The sequence below is a fragment of the Carcharhinus amblyrhynchos genome, chromosome 3, assembly GCF_965287045.1.
Source record: "Carcharhinus amblyrhynchos chromosome 3, sCarAmb.v2.hapA, whole genome shotgun sequence".
NCBI classification, from domain to species: Eukaryota; Metazoa; Chordata; class Chondrichthyes; order Carcharhiniformes; family Carcharhinidae; genus Carcharhinus; species Carcharhinus amblyrhynchos.
In genome coordinates, this window is record NC_137326.1 from 51,874,132 (window position 1) to 51,891,287 (window position 17,156).

The following is a 17,156-nucleotide window of genomic DNA, read 5'->3' on the forward strand; positions in this document are numbered from 1 at the left end:
TCAGTTTGCAGATGCAGCAATTGATCAAGAAGGCAAATGGAATGTTGGCCATTATTGCAAGAGGGATGAAGTATAAAAGCAGGGAGATCTTGCTGCAATTGTACAAGGCACCTAGAGTACTATGTGCAATTTTGGTCCCCATATTTGCGAAAGAATATATTAGCTTTGGAGGGAGTGCAGAGAAGGTTCACCAGGTTGATTCTGGAGATGAGGGGGTTAGCTTATGAGGAGAGATTGAGTAGACTGGACCTGTACTCATTGGAGTTTAGAAGGTTGAGGGGACATTTTATAGCGACATATAAGATAAGGTAGAAGCAGAGAGATTATTTCCACTTAGAATGGAAACTAGAACTAGGGGGCACAGCCTCAAAATAAGGGGGAGTCAATTTAGAACAGAGTTGAGGAGGAACAACTCCCAGAGGGTGGTGAATCTTTGGAATTCTCTGCCCAATGAAGCAGTGGAGGCTACCTTGTTAAATATGTTTAAGTCATGGATGGATAGATTTTTGACCGATAAGGGAATTAAGGGTTATGGGGAGCAGGCGGGTAAGTGGAACTGAACCACCATCAGATCAACCATGATCTTATTGAATGGGGGGGCAGGCTCAAGGGGCTAGATGGCCTACTCCTGCTCCTATTTCTTATGTTCTGTCAGACCTGCTGAGATTTTCCAGCATTTTCTCGCTTGGCTTCAGATTTCAGTACCCGCAGTAATTTGCTTTTACGCCTCTACATTTCCTTTCATCACCACTTCCAAGTGCCACTTCTCTTAACCTCACTACCTCTTTCCCCTTTCTATGAATTGCCTTCCCTCTCCCTACAACTCAGCTAGTGCAGTCCTTGACACCTGCTTACTTTGTGTGTCTCGGGTATCTGCTGTCATGTGTGGTTCAATATTATTTGATCCAGGGTTTTGTACCTAATTTGACATAGCTATTTTTCTGTCTTGAATGAGAATTCTTTTCTCCAATACTAATTGAAACTGAAATCTGATTTACAAAATGTTTCTCATTTGTAGATTTCTAGATTATCTCTCTGACCTGTGCGTGTCCAACAACACTGCAATTCCAGTTACCCAGGAACTCATCTGTAAGGCTGTGCTGAACCCAGCTAATGGAGACATTCTTATTGAGACAAAGTATGTCAATCACTGCAACAGGAAAATGAACTCACTGCTTCAGTCATCATAGTGCTTAAATTCAGCTTGGTTGCTTGTTTAGTTTTTCTTTTTCTTTTGGTGGGTGACAATGCACTATCTTGTTGTGTTTCATTCCCAAGGGTTTGGGCATCAAAGACAAACCCAACAGTTATTCCCTATCCCAATTGCGTTTGAGCGAATGGTGGTGAGCAGTGTTTCTTGAACTAACATTGTCCATGTGGTGAAGGTATTCTGTGTGCTGTGGGCAGGAAGCTTTAAGGGGCTGACCCAGCGACTGTGAAGGAAAGACATATATTTCTAAACCACGATTTTGTGTAACTTGAAAATGAAGTTGAGGGCAGCAGAAGGAATTGTGGACGGTGGGCGGAGTCTTTCACTCACAAGGCGGCACAGTAGCACAGTGGTTAGCACTGCTGCTTCACAGCTCCAGGGTCCTGGGTTTGATTCCTGGCTCAGGTCACTATGTGTGGAGTTTGCACATTCTCCTCGTGTTTGCGTGGTTTTCCTCCAGGTACTCCGGTTTCCTCCCACAGTCCAAAGATGTGTGGGTTAGGTTGATTGGCCATGCTAAGAAATTGCCCCTTTGTGTCCAGGGATGCATAGGTTAGAGGGATGAGTGGGTAATATATGTAGGAATATGGGGGTAGGGCCTGGGTGGGATTGTATTCAGTGCAGACTCAATGGGCTGAAGGGCCTCTTTCTGCACTGTAGGGTTCTATGATCACTCTTGATAAGCTGCCTCGGGGGTAAACCTGTTCGAGTTGAAAGACTAGCTTTAGACTGATTCTTCCATAATGTATGAATTTTGGATTTATAACCTCTGACCTGCTCTGTCCAGCGGCCAACTGTTTGTACAGTTGCTGCAGTCCAGTTTCTGGTCAGTGATGACTCAAGGATGTCGATGGTGGTGATTTGCTGTTGAATTATATTGGGAAGTAGTTTCGAGACACTTTGCAATGGACGTTGTTAAGCACCTGCATGGCACAAAGGTTTCTGGTCAATTTTTAGCCCAAAGCCGAAGTCTTTTATTATTCAAGAAATTTTGAAGGAATTTGAATGCTAAAGTTTATTTATTAGTGTCACAAGTTGTCTTACATTAACACTAAGACTATGCAGTCATCTGCAACATTTCAAATCAATTATATTTTGGGTTTCACAAAATCATTGGTGAACTACACAGTGGGCGTACAGTTTTTCAAGGCTTCTGCAGGTGCTTCTGGAGGCTGCCTCGCTAAATATTTTTAAGACGCGGGTTGATGGGTTTTTGATAAGCGAGGGGATTAAGGGTTATGGGGAGAGGGTGGGAATGTGGAACTGAGCCACGACAGATCAGCCATGATCTTATTGAATGGCGGGGCAGGCTCGAAGGGCTAGATGGCCTACTCCTGCTCCTATTTCTTATGTTCTTATGCTTCCTTCTGATTTAGGACATCAGTTGTGGTACAATTGGTAGCATACTTACCCCTGAGTCAGAAGGTTCAGGGTTCAAGTCCCACTCCATCATTTGAGCACCATAATCAACACCAGCACGCCAGTGTGTGTTGAAGATGCTGTCTTTCAGATCAGATGTTAAATTGAGGTCCTGTCTGCTTTCTCAAATGAATGGAAAATATTCTGTGGCATGATTCCACAGAAGTACATACGAGTTATCGCCAGCATCCTGGCTAATATTTATCCCTGAATCAACGGCACAGACACGGATTAGTTGGCTGTTATCACATGGCTGCTTGTAGGGGGTTTGTTCATACATCATAGTCGCTACACTACAGAAATACTATATTGGCTGTCAACATCCTTGAATTGAGTGGTAGTGCAAAATTGCATGAAAGCAAATCCCTTATTAATGCTATCCCACCTCAAAAAGTATGAATTTAATTTGCTCCATTGACTCTGCTTCTTTCCTGAACTATGCTGAACCATTGCAATCATGGACTTCAGTATATTGCCAAGCTATCTGAGTAAAGTTTCACTAAGTGTCTGCCTGGTCCCAAAAGACAGTTGAGCCCATCATAGAACCATAGAAAAGTTATGACACAGAAAGAGGCTATTGATCCCATCGTGTCTGTGTCTGTCAAGAAAGAGAGAGAAAAAAAGAAACTAGCCAGTCATTTTAATCCACTTTCCAGCATCTGACCCATGACCTTGCAGGTTACTGCACTTCAGATACAGACTCAGGTACCTTTCAAATGACTTGTGTTTCTGCCAAAATCACCAACTGAAGCAGGGAATTTCAGATGCCCACCACCTTCTGGATGATGATGTTTTTCCTCATGTCCCTGAAACTATCAATTACATTGAATCAAAACCCCCTGGTAATTGACCCCAGCTAAGGGAAACAAGTCTTTCCTATCTTGGCCTTATGTTTTTTATACCTCAATATCGATCACCCCAAAAGGCTCCTTTGTAATAAGGAAAACAATCCTCGTCTGTCAAATCTTTCCTTATAGCAGCAATTTTCAAATCCTGGCAGCATCTTTGCCCTGATGTCCATTGAAGTTTGCCTCTTCATTGTTCAAGTGTTAATTCTGTTGCTGCATCCCTGTGTTCAGATGATGCCAATTAATGGTTTTGCACATTAAAATTCCCAAGGACTAGAAGGATGCCCTTAACTCAAGGGCTGTTCATGCAGACACAGGAGAACGTGCAAACTCCACAAAGACAGTTACCGAAGCCGGAAATCGAGCCTTGGTCCCTGGCACTGTGAGACAGCAGTGCTAACCACTGTGCCACCTGTATAATTGCCAGTGTAATTATGATCAGAGAGGTGAAGACAGCCTCCTAGTCACAGCCACAGTACATTGTTGTTACTCTCCAAGGGGCAAGGAAAATTCCAGAAGAGCATGAACATTCTCACCAACTACATCAGGTGAAGCTCCAAATCTGACAACCTTCTGTTAATCATCAAAAGAAGCCACAAATTGCGGGTCTAATTGGAAACGTTGACATTGGCAATTTCTGGATTGGTATCTATTTCTTGCAGTAATCAGAGCAAACAAAAGCATAGCTCTTCTCTGAAAGGTTTCAGAGTAAGAAAAGAGTTAACAATGCCCAAAGTATGAAATAACTAGCAAACCTATGCAAGAGTAGCATTGGGATTGGACTTCCAGAACCTGGAGAATCCTCATGGAATGAAAACAGTTGGAAACTTGGCCAAGGGGAATAGTGACTAAACAAAGCAGTGGTATAGAACCAACAATAAAGAAGGAAGAAGAAAGTGGAGAGGAAACAGTGAAGGAAAGGAATTGGATGAAATTTTCAAGATGATGGAAATATCGATAAATGTACAGTAACATTGATCCATGTTTTGGGAAGTTATTTTTTGAATACCCATGTGAGTTATTGTGCAGAGGTGTATATTCATTCGCTGCATGGATGGGGATGGAATATTCTGAAATGCCTGCAATTAATTGATTAAAATGTTTAACATGTACTATTCATCAAACTGTCTTTGATTGTTCAATTTGGCTTATAACTGGTCTGCAGATTCTAATGTTTCCCCCACTACTTGGGCGACTGTTATTTTTGCAGGCTGGTCTTGTCCAGAGTGGAGTTTGAGGTAGAGAACGGTGGTGAAAGCCGTCTTGAAGTTGGCGAAGATGAAGAAGTGTGGCTCTTTTGGAATGACAGCTGCAAAGAGCTGCGCAGCAAAAGTATCCGAGAATTGGCTCAAGATGCTAAAGAGGGCCAAAAAGAAGACCAGGAAGTCCTCAGCTATTACAGGTATATCTTCCTAGATATACCCATGATACAGCAATATAGAATACAATATACACGATGCATGTAACTGAGAGGTTTTGCACGACCTGGATTCTCGCATCTCTCACTGAGATGATGTTAGCCATGGCTCAGTTCCAGCATGTCACAGGCTTGAGTACAAAATGCAGGCAGATGTTCCCATGCACTGAGGAAGTGGTACAACATATGAGATGCTACTTTCAGATGTGATGTTAAACCCCAGGCCCCTAGTACTTCCTCACTCAGGTGCAAAAGATCCACAGGCACTACTTGAGGAACACAAGGGAGTTAACCCCGGTGTCTTGGCCAATATTTATCACTCAGCCAATATCACTGAAAATAGATTATTTCAGCAATTTTCATAGTGTTTGTGAGAGGTTGTTGTGCACAAATTGCCTGTCAAGGTTCCTACATTACAACAGTACTTAATTGGTTATAAAGCACTTTGGAACGTTTTGAGGTTGTGAAAGACTAGCCTTTATATTTTAGAATCGAGGATGAAATGGATGGAAAACTACAACATTCAGTAGTTGTAGCACTTGGCTCTGCTTCTATTGAATTGCCTTGAATATATTGTACCTATCTACTGTCTTCGTAGTTCTTGGAAAAATATTTGAACTAAGTATTCCCTGCTGGAAGATTGAGGTTCTGCTGACATCTCTCTACTCCCTTCTCTTAACATTTCATTCTGCAGGTACCAGCTGAATTTGTTCGCTCGGATGTGCTTAGATCGTCAATATTTGGCCATCAATGCAGTCTCGGGGCAGCTGGACGTGGATCTGATCCTTCGTTGCATGTCAGATGAAAACTTGCCTTATGACCTACGAGCCTCTTTCTGTCGCCTGATGTTGCACATGCATGTGGATAGGGATCCACAAGAACAGGTGACTCCAGTGAAGTACGCTCGCCTCTGGTCCGAAATACCATCCCAAATAGCGATTGATGAGTGAGTACTCGGGCTGATTATTGCTTTTCCACTGCAGGGCCATAAAGTCTTGGGTATGAACAGTCTTGCAAAGGAATTAAAATGGGAGATGAAAGGTTTGTCAGGTTTCTCATTTAGGCAAATAAGCAGCTGGTCCATACAGATCCAGGCAGATAAGAACATAAGAAATAGGAGCAGGAGTAGGCCATCTAGCCCTTCGAGCCTGCCCCGCCCTTCAATAAGATCATGGCTGATCTGTCGTGGCTCAGTTCCACTTTACCACCTTCTCCCCATAACCCTTAATCCCCTTGCCTATCAAAAACCTATCAACCTGCGTCCTAAATATATTTAGCGAGGCAGCCTCTGCCACTTCAACGGGCAGAGAATTCCAGAGATTCACCACCCTTTGAGTGAAGAAGTTCCTCCTCAACTCCGTTCTAAACTGCACCCCCCCAACCCCCCCTTATCTTGAGGCTATGCCCTCAAGTCCTACTGTCCTTTCTGAGCGGGAAGAGCCTCTCCACCTCTATCCTATCCATCCCATTCATCATCTTATACGTCTCAATGAGATCTCCCCTCGTTCTTCTAAACTCTAACAAGTACAAGCCTAGTTTATTCAGCCTCTCCTCATAGCTCAACCCCCTCAACTCTGGTATCAGCTTAGTGAACCTCCTCTGCACTCCCTCCAAGGCCAAAATATCCTTGCGCAAGTGTGGCGACCAAAACTGCGCACAGTACTCCAGCTGTGGCCTCATCAGTGTCCTGTACAGTTGCAGCAAGACCTCCGTACTTTTATATTCAATTCCCCTCGCTGTGAAAACCAGCATCCCATTCGCCTTCCTGACCACCTGCTGCACCTGCAAGCTGGGTTTTTGCGACTCATGCACAAGGACCCCGAGGTCCCTCTGCACTGTAGCATGCTGCAGTTTTTCGCCATGTAAGTAGTAGTCCTTCCTACCATTATTCCTACCAAAGTGGACAACTTCACACTTGCTAACATTATATTCCATTTGCCAGTTCCTGGCCCATTCGCCCAGCCTATCTAGATCCCTCTGCAGACTTTCCACACCCTCCGCACAACTTGCCGTTCCACCGATCTTGGTGTCATCAGCAAATTTTGACACCATACACTCGGTTCCCTTCTCCAGATCATCTATATAAATGGTAAATAGCTGAGGCCCCAGCACCGATCCCTGGGGCACCCCACTAGTCACCAACCGCCAATCCGAATAGCACCCATTGACCCCCACTCTCTGCCTCCTATTTGACAGCCAATCCCCTATCCACGCTAAAACACGAGATTCCAACACGAGTTCCATGGGGATGAGGAAAGTTTGCCATTCTTTTCAGTAACCAGCAAGTCCTGCAGGAATGGAAGCACATGTGGTTATCCAGTAAGAATGGAGAGAGATGGTGGCAAAGGGGCAATATACTGGACTAGTAATCTAGAGGTCTAGGCGAAAGGCTCAAATCCCACCTTAGTAGCTGATGGAATTTAAATTCAATTAATCTGGAATATTAAAGCTAATCTCAGTAAAGATGACCACGAAACAATTGTCAATTGTCATAAACGTCCATCTGGTTCACTAATGTCCTTTAAGGAAATAAATCTGCCCCTTATTGTTTATTATTTAATAACTAATTGGATTATAATATGGGGGAAATGATGAGCAAATTTGCAGATGGCACCAAGATTGGTAGGGTGGTTAATAGTGAAGAAGGTTACAGGAAGACATAGATGGTTGGTCAGATGGGCAGAGCAGTGGCAGATTTAACCCTGATCAGTGCAACGAGATGCACTTTGGAAAAAGTAAATAGACGAGGATATTTAATGAATGGCAGAATCTAGGAAGCTCAGAGGAACAGATGAATCTTGGGGTACTCATTCACAGAAGATGGCAGAGGGCATGAATAGGGTGGTTACAAAGGCATATGGGACACTTTCTTTATGCCATGACTGATAAAAGTAAAAAAAAAAGAACAAGGACATAATGTTGGAGCTGTACACAACATTGGTTAGGACACAGCAGGAGTACTGTGTTCAATTCTGGTCACCTCACTATAGGAAGGGTATGATTGCAATAGAAAGGGTACAAAGGAGGTTCACCAGGATGTTGCCCCAGCAGGAGCATTTGAGCTATAAGGAGAAACTGAATAGGCTTGATTGTTTTCTTTGGAGCAGAGAAGGCTGAAAGGGGACTTGATTAAAGGGTATGGACAGGGTGAATAGGAAGCAGCTGTTTCCCTTGTTTGAGGGCAGGAGATTGATCGGGGTTTTGGGGAAAAAAAAGACTCACTGAGGGTAGTGGGAATCATCTGGAATGCATGGGAAGGTACTGGAGGCTGGAAACCTTACAACCTTTAAAAGATATTTGGATAAGTACTTGAAACATCCTAACATTCAGGGGTATGGCGCAAGTGCTGGAAAATAGAATTTGCATGACTTTAGTGGTAGTTATTGTCAGTAAAGACTTGATGTGCCGAAGGGTCTTTTCTATTCTGTATGACCCAATGACTGTGACTGTACCTGATCTGGCCTAAATGTAACTCCAGACCCATAACAATGTGGTCCACTTTTAATGGCTCTCTGAAATGTTCAGTTCAAAGGCAATTCGGGATGGACAACAATGATGGCCTTGCCGGGATGTCCAAATCTCATGAAAATATAAATAATAAAAGAATGTCTTTGCTCTTTGCTCAAGTGGCCTATCAGTGCTCATTGAGCTTATGTGTGACATATGGCCAGGAGGATGGAGCACCATAGGGAAACAGAAATCTCTGAAATCTGTGTCGCAGCAAGAAATCTGTGCCTGAACATAAGGGAGAAAGGTGATGGAAAGCAGGGAGCAATAGATTACCACTGAAGTCGTGTCAGTGCTGAGATGTCTAAAATCCTAGAAACATTCAGCTCCATTGTACTGGGTTGAGATTTTTAAATTCCAGTGTTGAAACAAGGGCCAGTATTTCACTTGAGAATCAGTAGAGCACGTATTAAAATAAAACATCAGTTGAGAGTGACCTTCAACACCCACTGGTGAGGTCTCAGTCCTGAAAGGAATTTGCAGGATTGACAGTTGTAAGATATGTTGCAATCTTGTGCTTTTTGCACTGTTGTAAGCTGCGGTCCGTTTTTATATTGTCGACAGTGACCTTTTGGCAATTGGAAAGCCATTGGATCATCATTTAAACAGACTGCAGTTGGCTGCTGCTGCATCATGGTTTAAAGTGGCACGACTGTGTTAACATGCCAAAATTGTATGTGAATATTAGATCACTATTTATAATATTTAGCTTTGTTGCCCTCCTAGCCTCCCACAAGGAAAACTTACTTTCTCACAAAAGCACTAAGTTTGACGAGTATATGTGACTAGACAACGGATGTGGTTCTTGCATTCATCCTTGGTATTCCAATGTATTGTCTTTTATTTGTTTAGTTATGATTCCAGTGGAACTTCCAGAGATGAAATAAAAGAGCGTTTTGCCCAGACTATGGCGTTTGTGGAGGAGTATTTGCGAGATGTTGTCTGCCAACGATTTCCCTTCTCTGACAAGGAGAAGAACAAACTGACGTTTGAGGTAAATCCAGACATAGTTTAAGGAGCTGATTGACATCATTATGAGGCGTAAAGACAAGCAAGTATTTCTGGAATATTGATTTCCACTGCCTAGCTGTGAAATGGTTCAAATTGTGTAATTCTTAGAAATGCACTTGTGACTATAGGTGTATTTTGCTTATGCTTATTACTCTTGGCACAAATCCTGTAAAGGAGCCAACTACTTAGAACTAGTTATGTAAATCAATAGTTTTTTGTAAGTTACGATGCCTTTCTTTCATCTCATTTGATTCCAAGCCTATTGCCTGGCTAACATGTCAGAATCTCTTTCAGTTCAATGTAGAAAATATTGAAATAATTTATTTTGGCACCTGCCAGTTTCTACATGTTTCTCCTGTGGAATCCATCCTCCAGTCAAATTGCCAACTCTGGCCCCATACTTTTTTTAAAGCATTGCCCATTTACACACTTACCTCTCCTTCATGCTGCTGAGTTCCTATTCCCCACCAGGATCATCAGGGGATCTTTGGACCTTAATCACATTAAGGCCTAGTAAATGGATATGTTAATGGGGTCATAATCCGGAGGCCTAGATGAATGATTTGCAGACTTGTATTCAAATCCCACCAAAGCAACTGGGAATTTAATTAGACAAATTGCTGTAAAATCTGGGATAAACAGTGGGCATCAGTAATGGTAACTAGGAAATAATTAGTTTGTCTTAAAAAAACCATCTGGTTTAGAGAAAGAAATTGCAATCATTACCATGCCTCACCTATGTGTAACTCAACTCTCAGCAATATGGTTGACTCTTAACCACTTTCTGAAATGGCTCAGAAAGCCGCTCAGTTGTGTTCACAATGATGGGCTCGCCATCATCTTCTTGAAGGCAATTAGAGATGGGGAATAAATACAGACATTTATCAGTGCCATCTATGTCTTAAAGTTGAATAAAATCCTTGGATTCTCATAATTTCCTAGCAACTTCAACACTTGCACCTTTCAAAATCTTTGACCCTCCCCTTTGACACTGTTTTGATAGTTTCATGCCATCCCTTCTCAGTGACTATCTTCTTCCCTGTGCCCTTGTACTTGTCCTTTATGCCTCTGATACTGGTGTGATCTGAATTCCTTGTCCCCTCTGCTGTAAAATTTGTGACTGCTCTTTCAATCACCATAAGGAACCGCTCCACATAAATCTCTCTAACCTTACCTGTTCCCTTCTGTAAACTTTATTGTTGTTCTTGTCTTTTCGGCAGCAACCATTGTTCCCATTTCTGATGCTTTCCTCCCATTGGATGTCTTTTCCTGTGCAGAAAAGAAGGAAACAAATGTTCCAAGTCACCTTTCTCTCATGAAGAATGCTACACAAATATAAATTGTTTTAAATTATGTGCCAGTAATTGTTCTCAGTTTGTCAGGTCTCTTAGTCTAGTGAGGCACATGGGAAAAATTCTGAAGATACTACCTCATGATGAGTTCTGACCACTTACATTCCTCACCTTTTGTACTTCAGAAGTGAAAACCAATAGCATGTGGCGCACTTTTGCCATCTGTAAGTTGGAGAAATTATAAAACCGTACACGTAAGAGGATGTTTAATTCCCTGTTATATCTCCATTTAAGATTCAACACACTTTTGCTAGTATGGATATTCTTGAGTATCACTGCCATTCAGATATTTGACGATAACAATTTGATTGTTTCCACCCAACAGGTTGTGAATTTGGCTCGAAACCTGATCTACTTTGGCTTCTACAGTTTTAGTGACCTACTAAGGTTAACCAAAATTCTGCTGGCCATTTTGGATTGTGTCCACATGGCAACGGTCTTCCCAATCAGCAAACTGGTTAAAGGGGATGACAACAGAGGTAAGCAAGAATTGCAGGATAAAGTGGTACAAAAAAAAAAGTGAAAATCACTTCCTCACTGACTGACGACCTTGTCATTGCAGGTAGCAATGTGATGAGGTCAATTCATGGAGTGGGAGAGTTAATGACTCAAGTGGTTTTGAGGGGAGGTGGCTTTCTGCCTTTGGCTCCCATCACACCACAGGATGGAACAACTAAACAACAGGCTGAGCCGGAGAAGGAGGATATTTTGGTCATGGACACAAAACTAAAAACAATTGAAATTCTCCAGGTAATGTATCAAAATGATTGTCGATGTTACTGTTGGCAGGTTCAGAAACACAGGTCTTGGCTTTGTTTTCAGGTTGCTCAGTGATTCATGAACCTCTAGTCAAATATTTTGCTGCTTGAGGTTCTGCTTTCTCCAACAAAACAACTCCCAAAAAATCTTGACTTGTGATATTCCGAACTGGAGCTGTAACGTTTGATCCTGGGCCACTCACTTTGCAGCGTCCATAATGGCTTCCAGGGATCAATCAAGCACCATGAATGGGTTTGTCCTCTGATTTACCTTGCTCCTTTGAGGGGAAGCAACTCCTTGTCATTCCTGGAAACCGTGCTACTGTTGCTGCAGGGATTCGTTGTACAGAGACTTATAAACTCCAATCCTGAGTCTAACATCAGTAGACGAAATTCATTTTTTCATGACATTAACAACGTAAATTAATGTCTGTTTGGGTTCAGCTTAAAACTTTCCAAGCTGATCAAAGCGTAAATACTCGAACTGGAGATGAGTAGATTTTTCATTTGACGCTATTGAAGGCAAAGTAAATTGCACTGTGCCCATTGCTATCTGGGTCAAAACAATTCTTCATGGGTAAAAAGTGTATGACCAGTCATTTGTGAACGTTATAGTGTCACAAATTGCTGCTGACATTGGTTTTCATATGTTTAATGATCATGTTTTTAAAGTGTTTGGACCAGATCGTGCTGGAAAAATAATGGAGTGTTTCCAATTCATGTTGTTACCAATTTGCAAATTCTGGGGAAATATAAAATATACTGTGATATGTGAATCTCCAGAACTTGCTCAGTAATTCATGTCATTGTTTTCTTGTTTGTGCCAATGATCGCATCACATTATTTTTAAGAATTCTTTGGATTTGCACATTAATTGCCCATTAAGCTTGTCAAAGTTAAGTCTTGTAATTAATAGTTTAAGTACCTTTTTAATGGTGTGATCATTGTTTATACAATTACCCTCTCAAGCCTGGACTGAGAACCATTGAAAGTATAGTCTTGGTTTTGCTTTACTGTTACAGAATTAAAAATAAGTTTACTTTTCAATTTTAATATTTTACCTGTTTCTTGTCCTTTATACCTGCTCCCAGACCTCCCCCCCCGCGCTCTCTCTCTCTCATCTTTCTTTCTGTCTCTTTATTTCTCTTTGTGAACCTGAGTTTAGTTTAATTCCTTTGGTTTCTCATTCATTGAATCTCATTGGTAAAGGAAGTAGATTGTTGGTCCCATTGTGCACTGAGGACCCAGATGTCCTGTTATTCTCATACAGCAAGTTATGATGCAAAAAATCATCCAGACAAAAAGTGAGGAAGAAATTCAAGCTAACTGTGCTGCCACAAGATGTCTCACTCCAGCAAAGTCTTGCACATTGTGATGTTGCAAATCTGGCAGCCTGAATTGTTCAAATTGCTTATTCTTGATCATGTAGTCATGGGCCTTTCTAAAACTGTGATGATTTGTTTTCCAGTTTTTGCAGCAAGTGCCTGAATTTAATATTTCAAGATGTGCAGCAAAACTAATTTGCTACTGTCAGAATCAGAAAGCTCCTAATAGCCTACATTAATAGATCAGATTCTACCTCCCAATCAGCATCTCAGTTTTGAATCTGTGCCTAGTTTTCTATTTTGAAGGGAGCATATTAAGTGCCTTCCTTATAACATATAAGTTATAATGGCACAACAGGCTGCACTGACACTTGAGACCTTGTGCCTTACTTAGCACTCGCAGCTTGAAGGCTTCTCAACTGGGCTGCTTTAGCCATCAGAAATTATAATATTAGCCTGTTCTTATGCTGGAATTAATATGCACGCAATATACCTGTCATCAATTTTAACAAACTACTCTCAAACAAATGACTAGTCATGATAGAATACACCGCTGATGATCATTTATCATTCAAAGAAGGATTTCACAGACTTGGAAGAGGTCTGAAGATTCCATTCAGAATAGACTCTATTTTCTGTCATGAAAAGTCTGTCTGCAGAATGTCTCCAGTGTTTTTTCAAGTGTGTTAAAATTAAAAAGCACAAGCTGACCGTGTGTGTGTGTTTTCAGTCACCCTATCTGCCGTGACTCATTGGTAGTATTCTCCCCTCAGAATTGGAAGGTTGTGGGTTCAACTTCCATCCTAGAGCCTTGAGCAATAACCAGATAAACATAGCAGTACAGTACTGAGGGTGTGCTGCACTGTTGCAGGTGTTGTCTTTTTATAGATTGCTAAATCGAGGCCCCATCATCTTCTCACGTGGGTACCAAGAAGCCTATGGTCCTATTTTGAAGAGCAGGGAATTTCTTCCTGACATCTTGGAGAATGTTTATTCTCAAACAACATCATAAAAACAAATGAACTGTGAATTATTTTATTGGTTTGAGACCTTGCTGTGTGCAGGTATATTGCTGCAGTCTAAATTTCAAAAGTATTTAATCAACCATAAAGTGCCTTGGGACATCATGAAGGGAGCCATATAAATGCAATCTTTCCATAAGATGTAATTTTCTCAGGTTAAATAAGAGCAAAGGTTGCACACCCTTGTGAGGTGTGAGAGTATACCTTTCATCTGATTGGCCCTACACTGCTGCTGAAATAATTACTTTATCCCTTTTTCGTTTCCAGTTCATTTTGAATGTGCGTTTGGATTATCGAATCTCTTGCCTTCTGTCCATTTTCAAGCGAGAGTTTGATGAAAGTAATGCACATCATCAATCAACCGATGCCCCACCCAGCATTGGATCAACTTCTCAGGATGGTGCAAGTAACGTTCCAGGTTTGTCAACTGACTGAGATTAATAAAAATATCTCGCATCTTGGTCCTGCCGTAGACCATAAAATGCTGAATTTCTCACTATTTTGAAACTTATGCTGGACACAACAGATCACAAGGCCTCAGTGTACAAATTCCTACAAACTGACTAAATATAACTGGTTATACTATATGGTATGTTGCTGTCTTCTTTGGTTTGACAATGAGCATTGGGTTTATTCTAATTCCCACAGCATTAACGTTTTCGTTGTTTTAGTTTGTGTGTGTGTGTGTGTGTGTGTGTGTGTGTGTGTGTGTGTGTGTGTGTGTGTCATGGGCAAAACCAGCATTTCATCCCTATCCTTAGATATCCTTGAGAAGTTGGCGGTGGACTATTGTTTTGAACTGCTGCAGTCCATGTGCTGAAGCTTCTCCCACTGGGAATCCCAGGATTTTGACAATCAGATAGTGGCAAGATGTGTACATGTTGGATTGGCATGTGACTTGTAGGGGAGCTCTGAAATGATTTACCCATGCACCTGCTACCTTTGTCCTTCTAGCTGGTAGAGGTTGTTGGTTTGAGAGGTACTTTTGAAGAAGTCCTGGCAAATTGCTGTATCTTGTACATATGCATGCTGCCGCGGTGGTGTGTTGGTGGTAAAGGATGTTTAGGCTCTTTGACGATGTGGTTTATCTTGGTTGACTTAAAGTTTTATAGGATGCTGTCCAATGGAAAGAGCCAGATCTATAATAGAAGTGGCCTTTGAACCTGGATTCTGTTTGATTCTGGAGGTAATGCTGTTGGTATATCACTGGTTTGGAAGAATCTATTGACTTGTTGCATTGATTGGAAGTGGATGATTAGACTCTTGAGTAAAGTGATGTTCAGGAGTGTATTTTATCCTGGATGATCTCAAAAGTATTTTGTCTTATAAAACGGCACCCATTCAGGCAAGTTGTGAGTATGCTATCACATTGGTGATGCTGGAGAGCCTTTGATAAGCCACTCATTGCAGAGCACCCAAGTATGCTGGCATTGTACTAGATTAATCAGCATCACGCGGTTTTATGTGCAAAGGTAATTAAATTAATGGGCGTCATAGTTAGTCGCTCAAATGTATAGGCTTCAAAACTTATAAAATAAGTCACATTTTTATTTATTTGTGAGATGTATGTCATTGGTAAAGTCAGCATTTATAGTCTATCTTTATTTAACCTTGAAAAGGTGATGGTGAGCTGTTTTCTAGAACCACTGCAGTTCCTGTGTGGTGAATACATCCACAATGTTTTTCAGAAGGTGTTTCAGGATTTTGACTGAACAAGCATTAGGAAATGGGGAATATTTTTAATGTTGTGTTACTTGCAGGTGGTGGTGTTCCCGTGTACGTGCCACCCTTGTCTTTCTAGTTGGTGGATATTGTGGGTTTGCAAACTGCTGTTGGCATATTGTTTGGTTGCTGCATTGCATCTTTTAGGTGGTGAACACTGCTGCTGTTGTGGAGAGAGCGAATGTTTAAGGTTGTGGATGGCGTGCTGATGAAGCAGAGCTGCTTATCGATCTTCGTGACTGTTGTTGGAGCTGCACTCATCCAGTCAAATCAAGAGTATTTCATTACATTTCTGGTTTGTGCCTTGTACGTGGTGAACAGGCTTTGGGGAGTCAAGATGCGAGTTACTCACCATTGGATTCCTAGCCTTTGACCTGTTCTTGTAGCTGTGATATTTATATGCCTAGTCCAATTTAATTTTTGGTCAGTGGTAACCTGCAACATGTTGATGCTGTGCAATGAATGTCAGGGAAAGAACGTTAAATTCTGTCCTGTCAGTGATGGTCACTGTCGGGATCTTCTGTGCCATGAATGTTATTTGCCACTTGTTAGGCCAAGCCTGAATATTGCTTGGGTCTTGCTATATTTGAACATGATCTGCTTCTGTATCTGAAGAGTCGCAAATGGCACTGAGCATTGCGCAATCATTAGCGGACATGCTTCTGATCTTGTGATGGGAAAGGTAGTTTATTGATGAATAGCTGAAGATTGTTAGGCCTAGGAGATTACTCTTGAGAAACTCCTGCGGCAATGTCCCAACAACAACCGTCTTCCTTTGTGCCAGATATGACTCCAACCAGTGGCGAGCTTTCCGCCTGATTCCCACCACTTTACTAGGATCCTGGATTCCGCACACGGCCAAATGCTGCCTTGATATCAACGATAGTCACTATCACCTCCCTCACTGTCTTGAGTTCAGTATTTTTGGAGCGAGACTGTAATGGTGGCTAGAAGTGGATGGCCCTGGAGGAACCAAAACTGAGCATCGGCAAGCACATTATTGATGACTAAGTGCTGCTTGATAGTACTGTCATGACACTTCCACCACTTTGATCCAAAGTCGTCTAATGATGTGGGTAGTTGGCCAGATTTGATTTGTCCTACTTTTTGTGGATATACTTGTGTAAGTAATTCTCCACACTGTCACGTAGATGCCAGTGTTGTAGCTGTACTGGAACAGCTGGGCTAGGGCATGGCTGGTTCTGGAATTGACAAATATAGAACCAGTATTAATGATGATGAAGCTGTTGGCTTCTCAAGAAAAATCCCAACCAGTTCACTAATGTCCTTCAGGAAAGGAAACCTACCAAGCCTACTTTACTGGCCAATATGCTACTTCCATCTCACACCAATGTGATTGACTCTTAACAGCCTTCTGAAGATGATTAGCAAGCCATTCCTCTATCAAACCTCTACAAAGAACAATATGTTGAAAACTGCAACTCCCTAGCTAATAAAGTTGTGGAAATAGCTTCACCGCACAGGTTTGCAGTGGTTCCAGAAAGTGGCTCACGTCTACCTTCTTATGAGATGCTGGTTTTGTCTTTCCGACTGGGGATATTATT

The 17,156-nt window shown here is 41.8% G+C and overlaps 1 protein-coding gene across 3 annotated transcripts in view; it reads left to right on the top strand.

Annotated features, from left to right (window-relative positions):
• Positions 1–17,156, top strand: part of itpr1a (inositol 1,4,5-trisphosphate receptor, type 1a) — a 516,106-nt gene that overhangs the window by 368,621 nt on the left and 130,329 nt on the right. For all 3 annotated transcript variants that reach the window (XR_013886032.1, XR_013886033.1, XM_080184007.1), the window contains exons 22-28: positions 1,019–1,138; positions 4,688–4,879; positions 5,589–5,840; positions 9,254–9,395; positions 11,090–11,243; positions 11,327–11,514; positions 14,137–14,287. Coding sequence is in view for 1 of the 3 variants with exons in the window: in XM_080184007.1 (XP_080040133.1) it covers positions 1,019–1,138; positions 4,688–4,879; positions 5,589–5,840; positions 9,254–9,395; positions 11,090–11,243; positions 11,327–11,514; positions 14,137–14,287 (1,199 nt within the window). In the remaining 2 variants the exon portion in view is untranslated. The remainder of the gene's footprint in view (positions 1–1,018; positions 1,139–4,687; positions 4,880–5,588; positions 5,841–9,253; positions 9,396–11,089; positions 11,244–11,326; positions 11,515–14,136; positions 14,288–17,156) is intronic.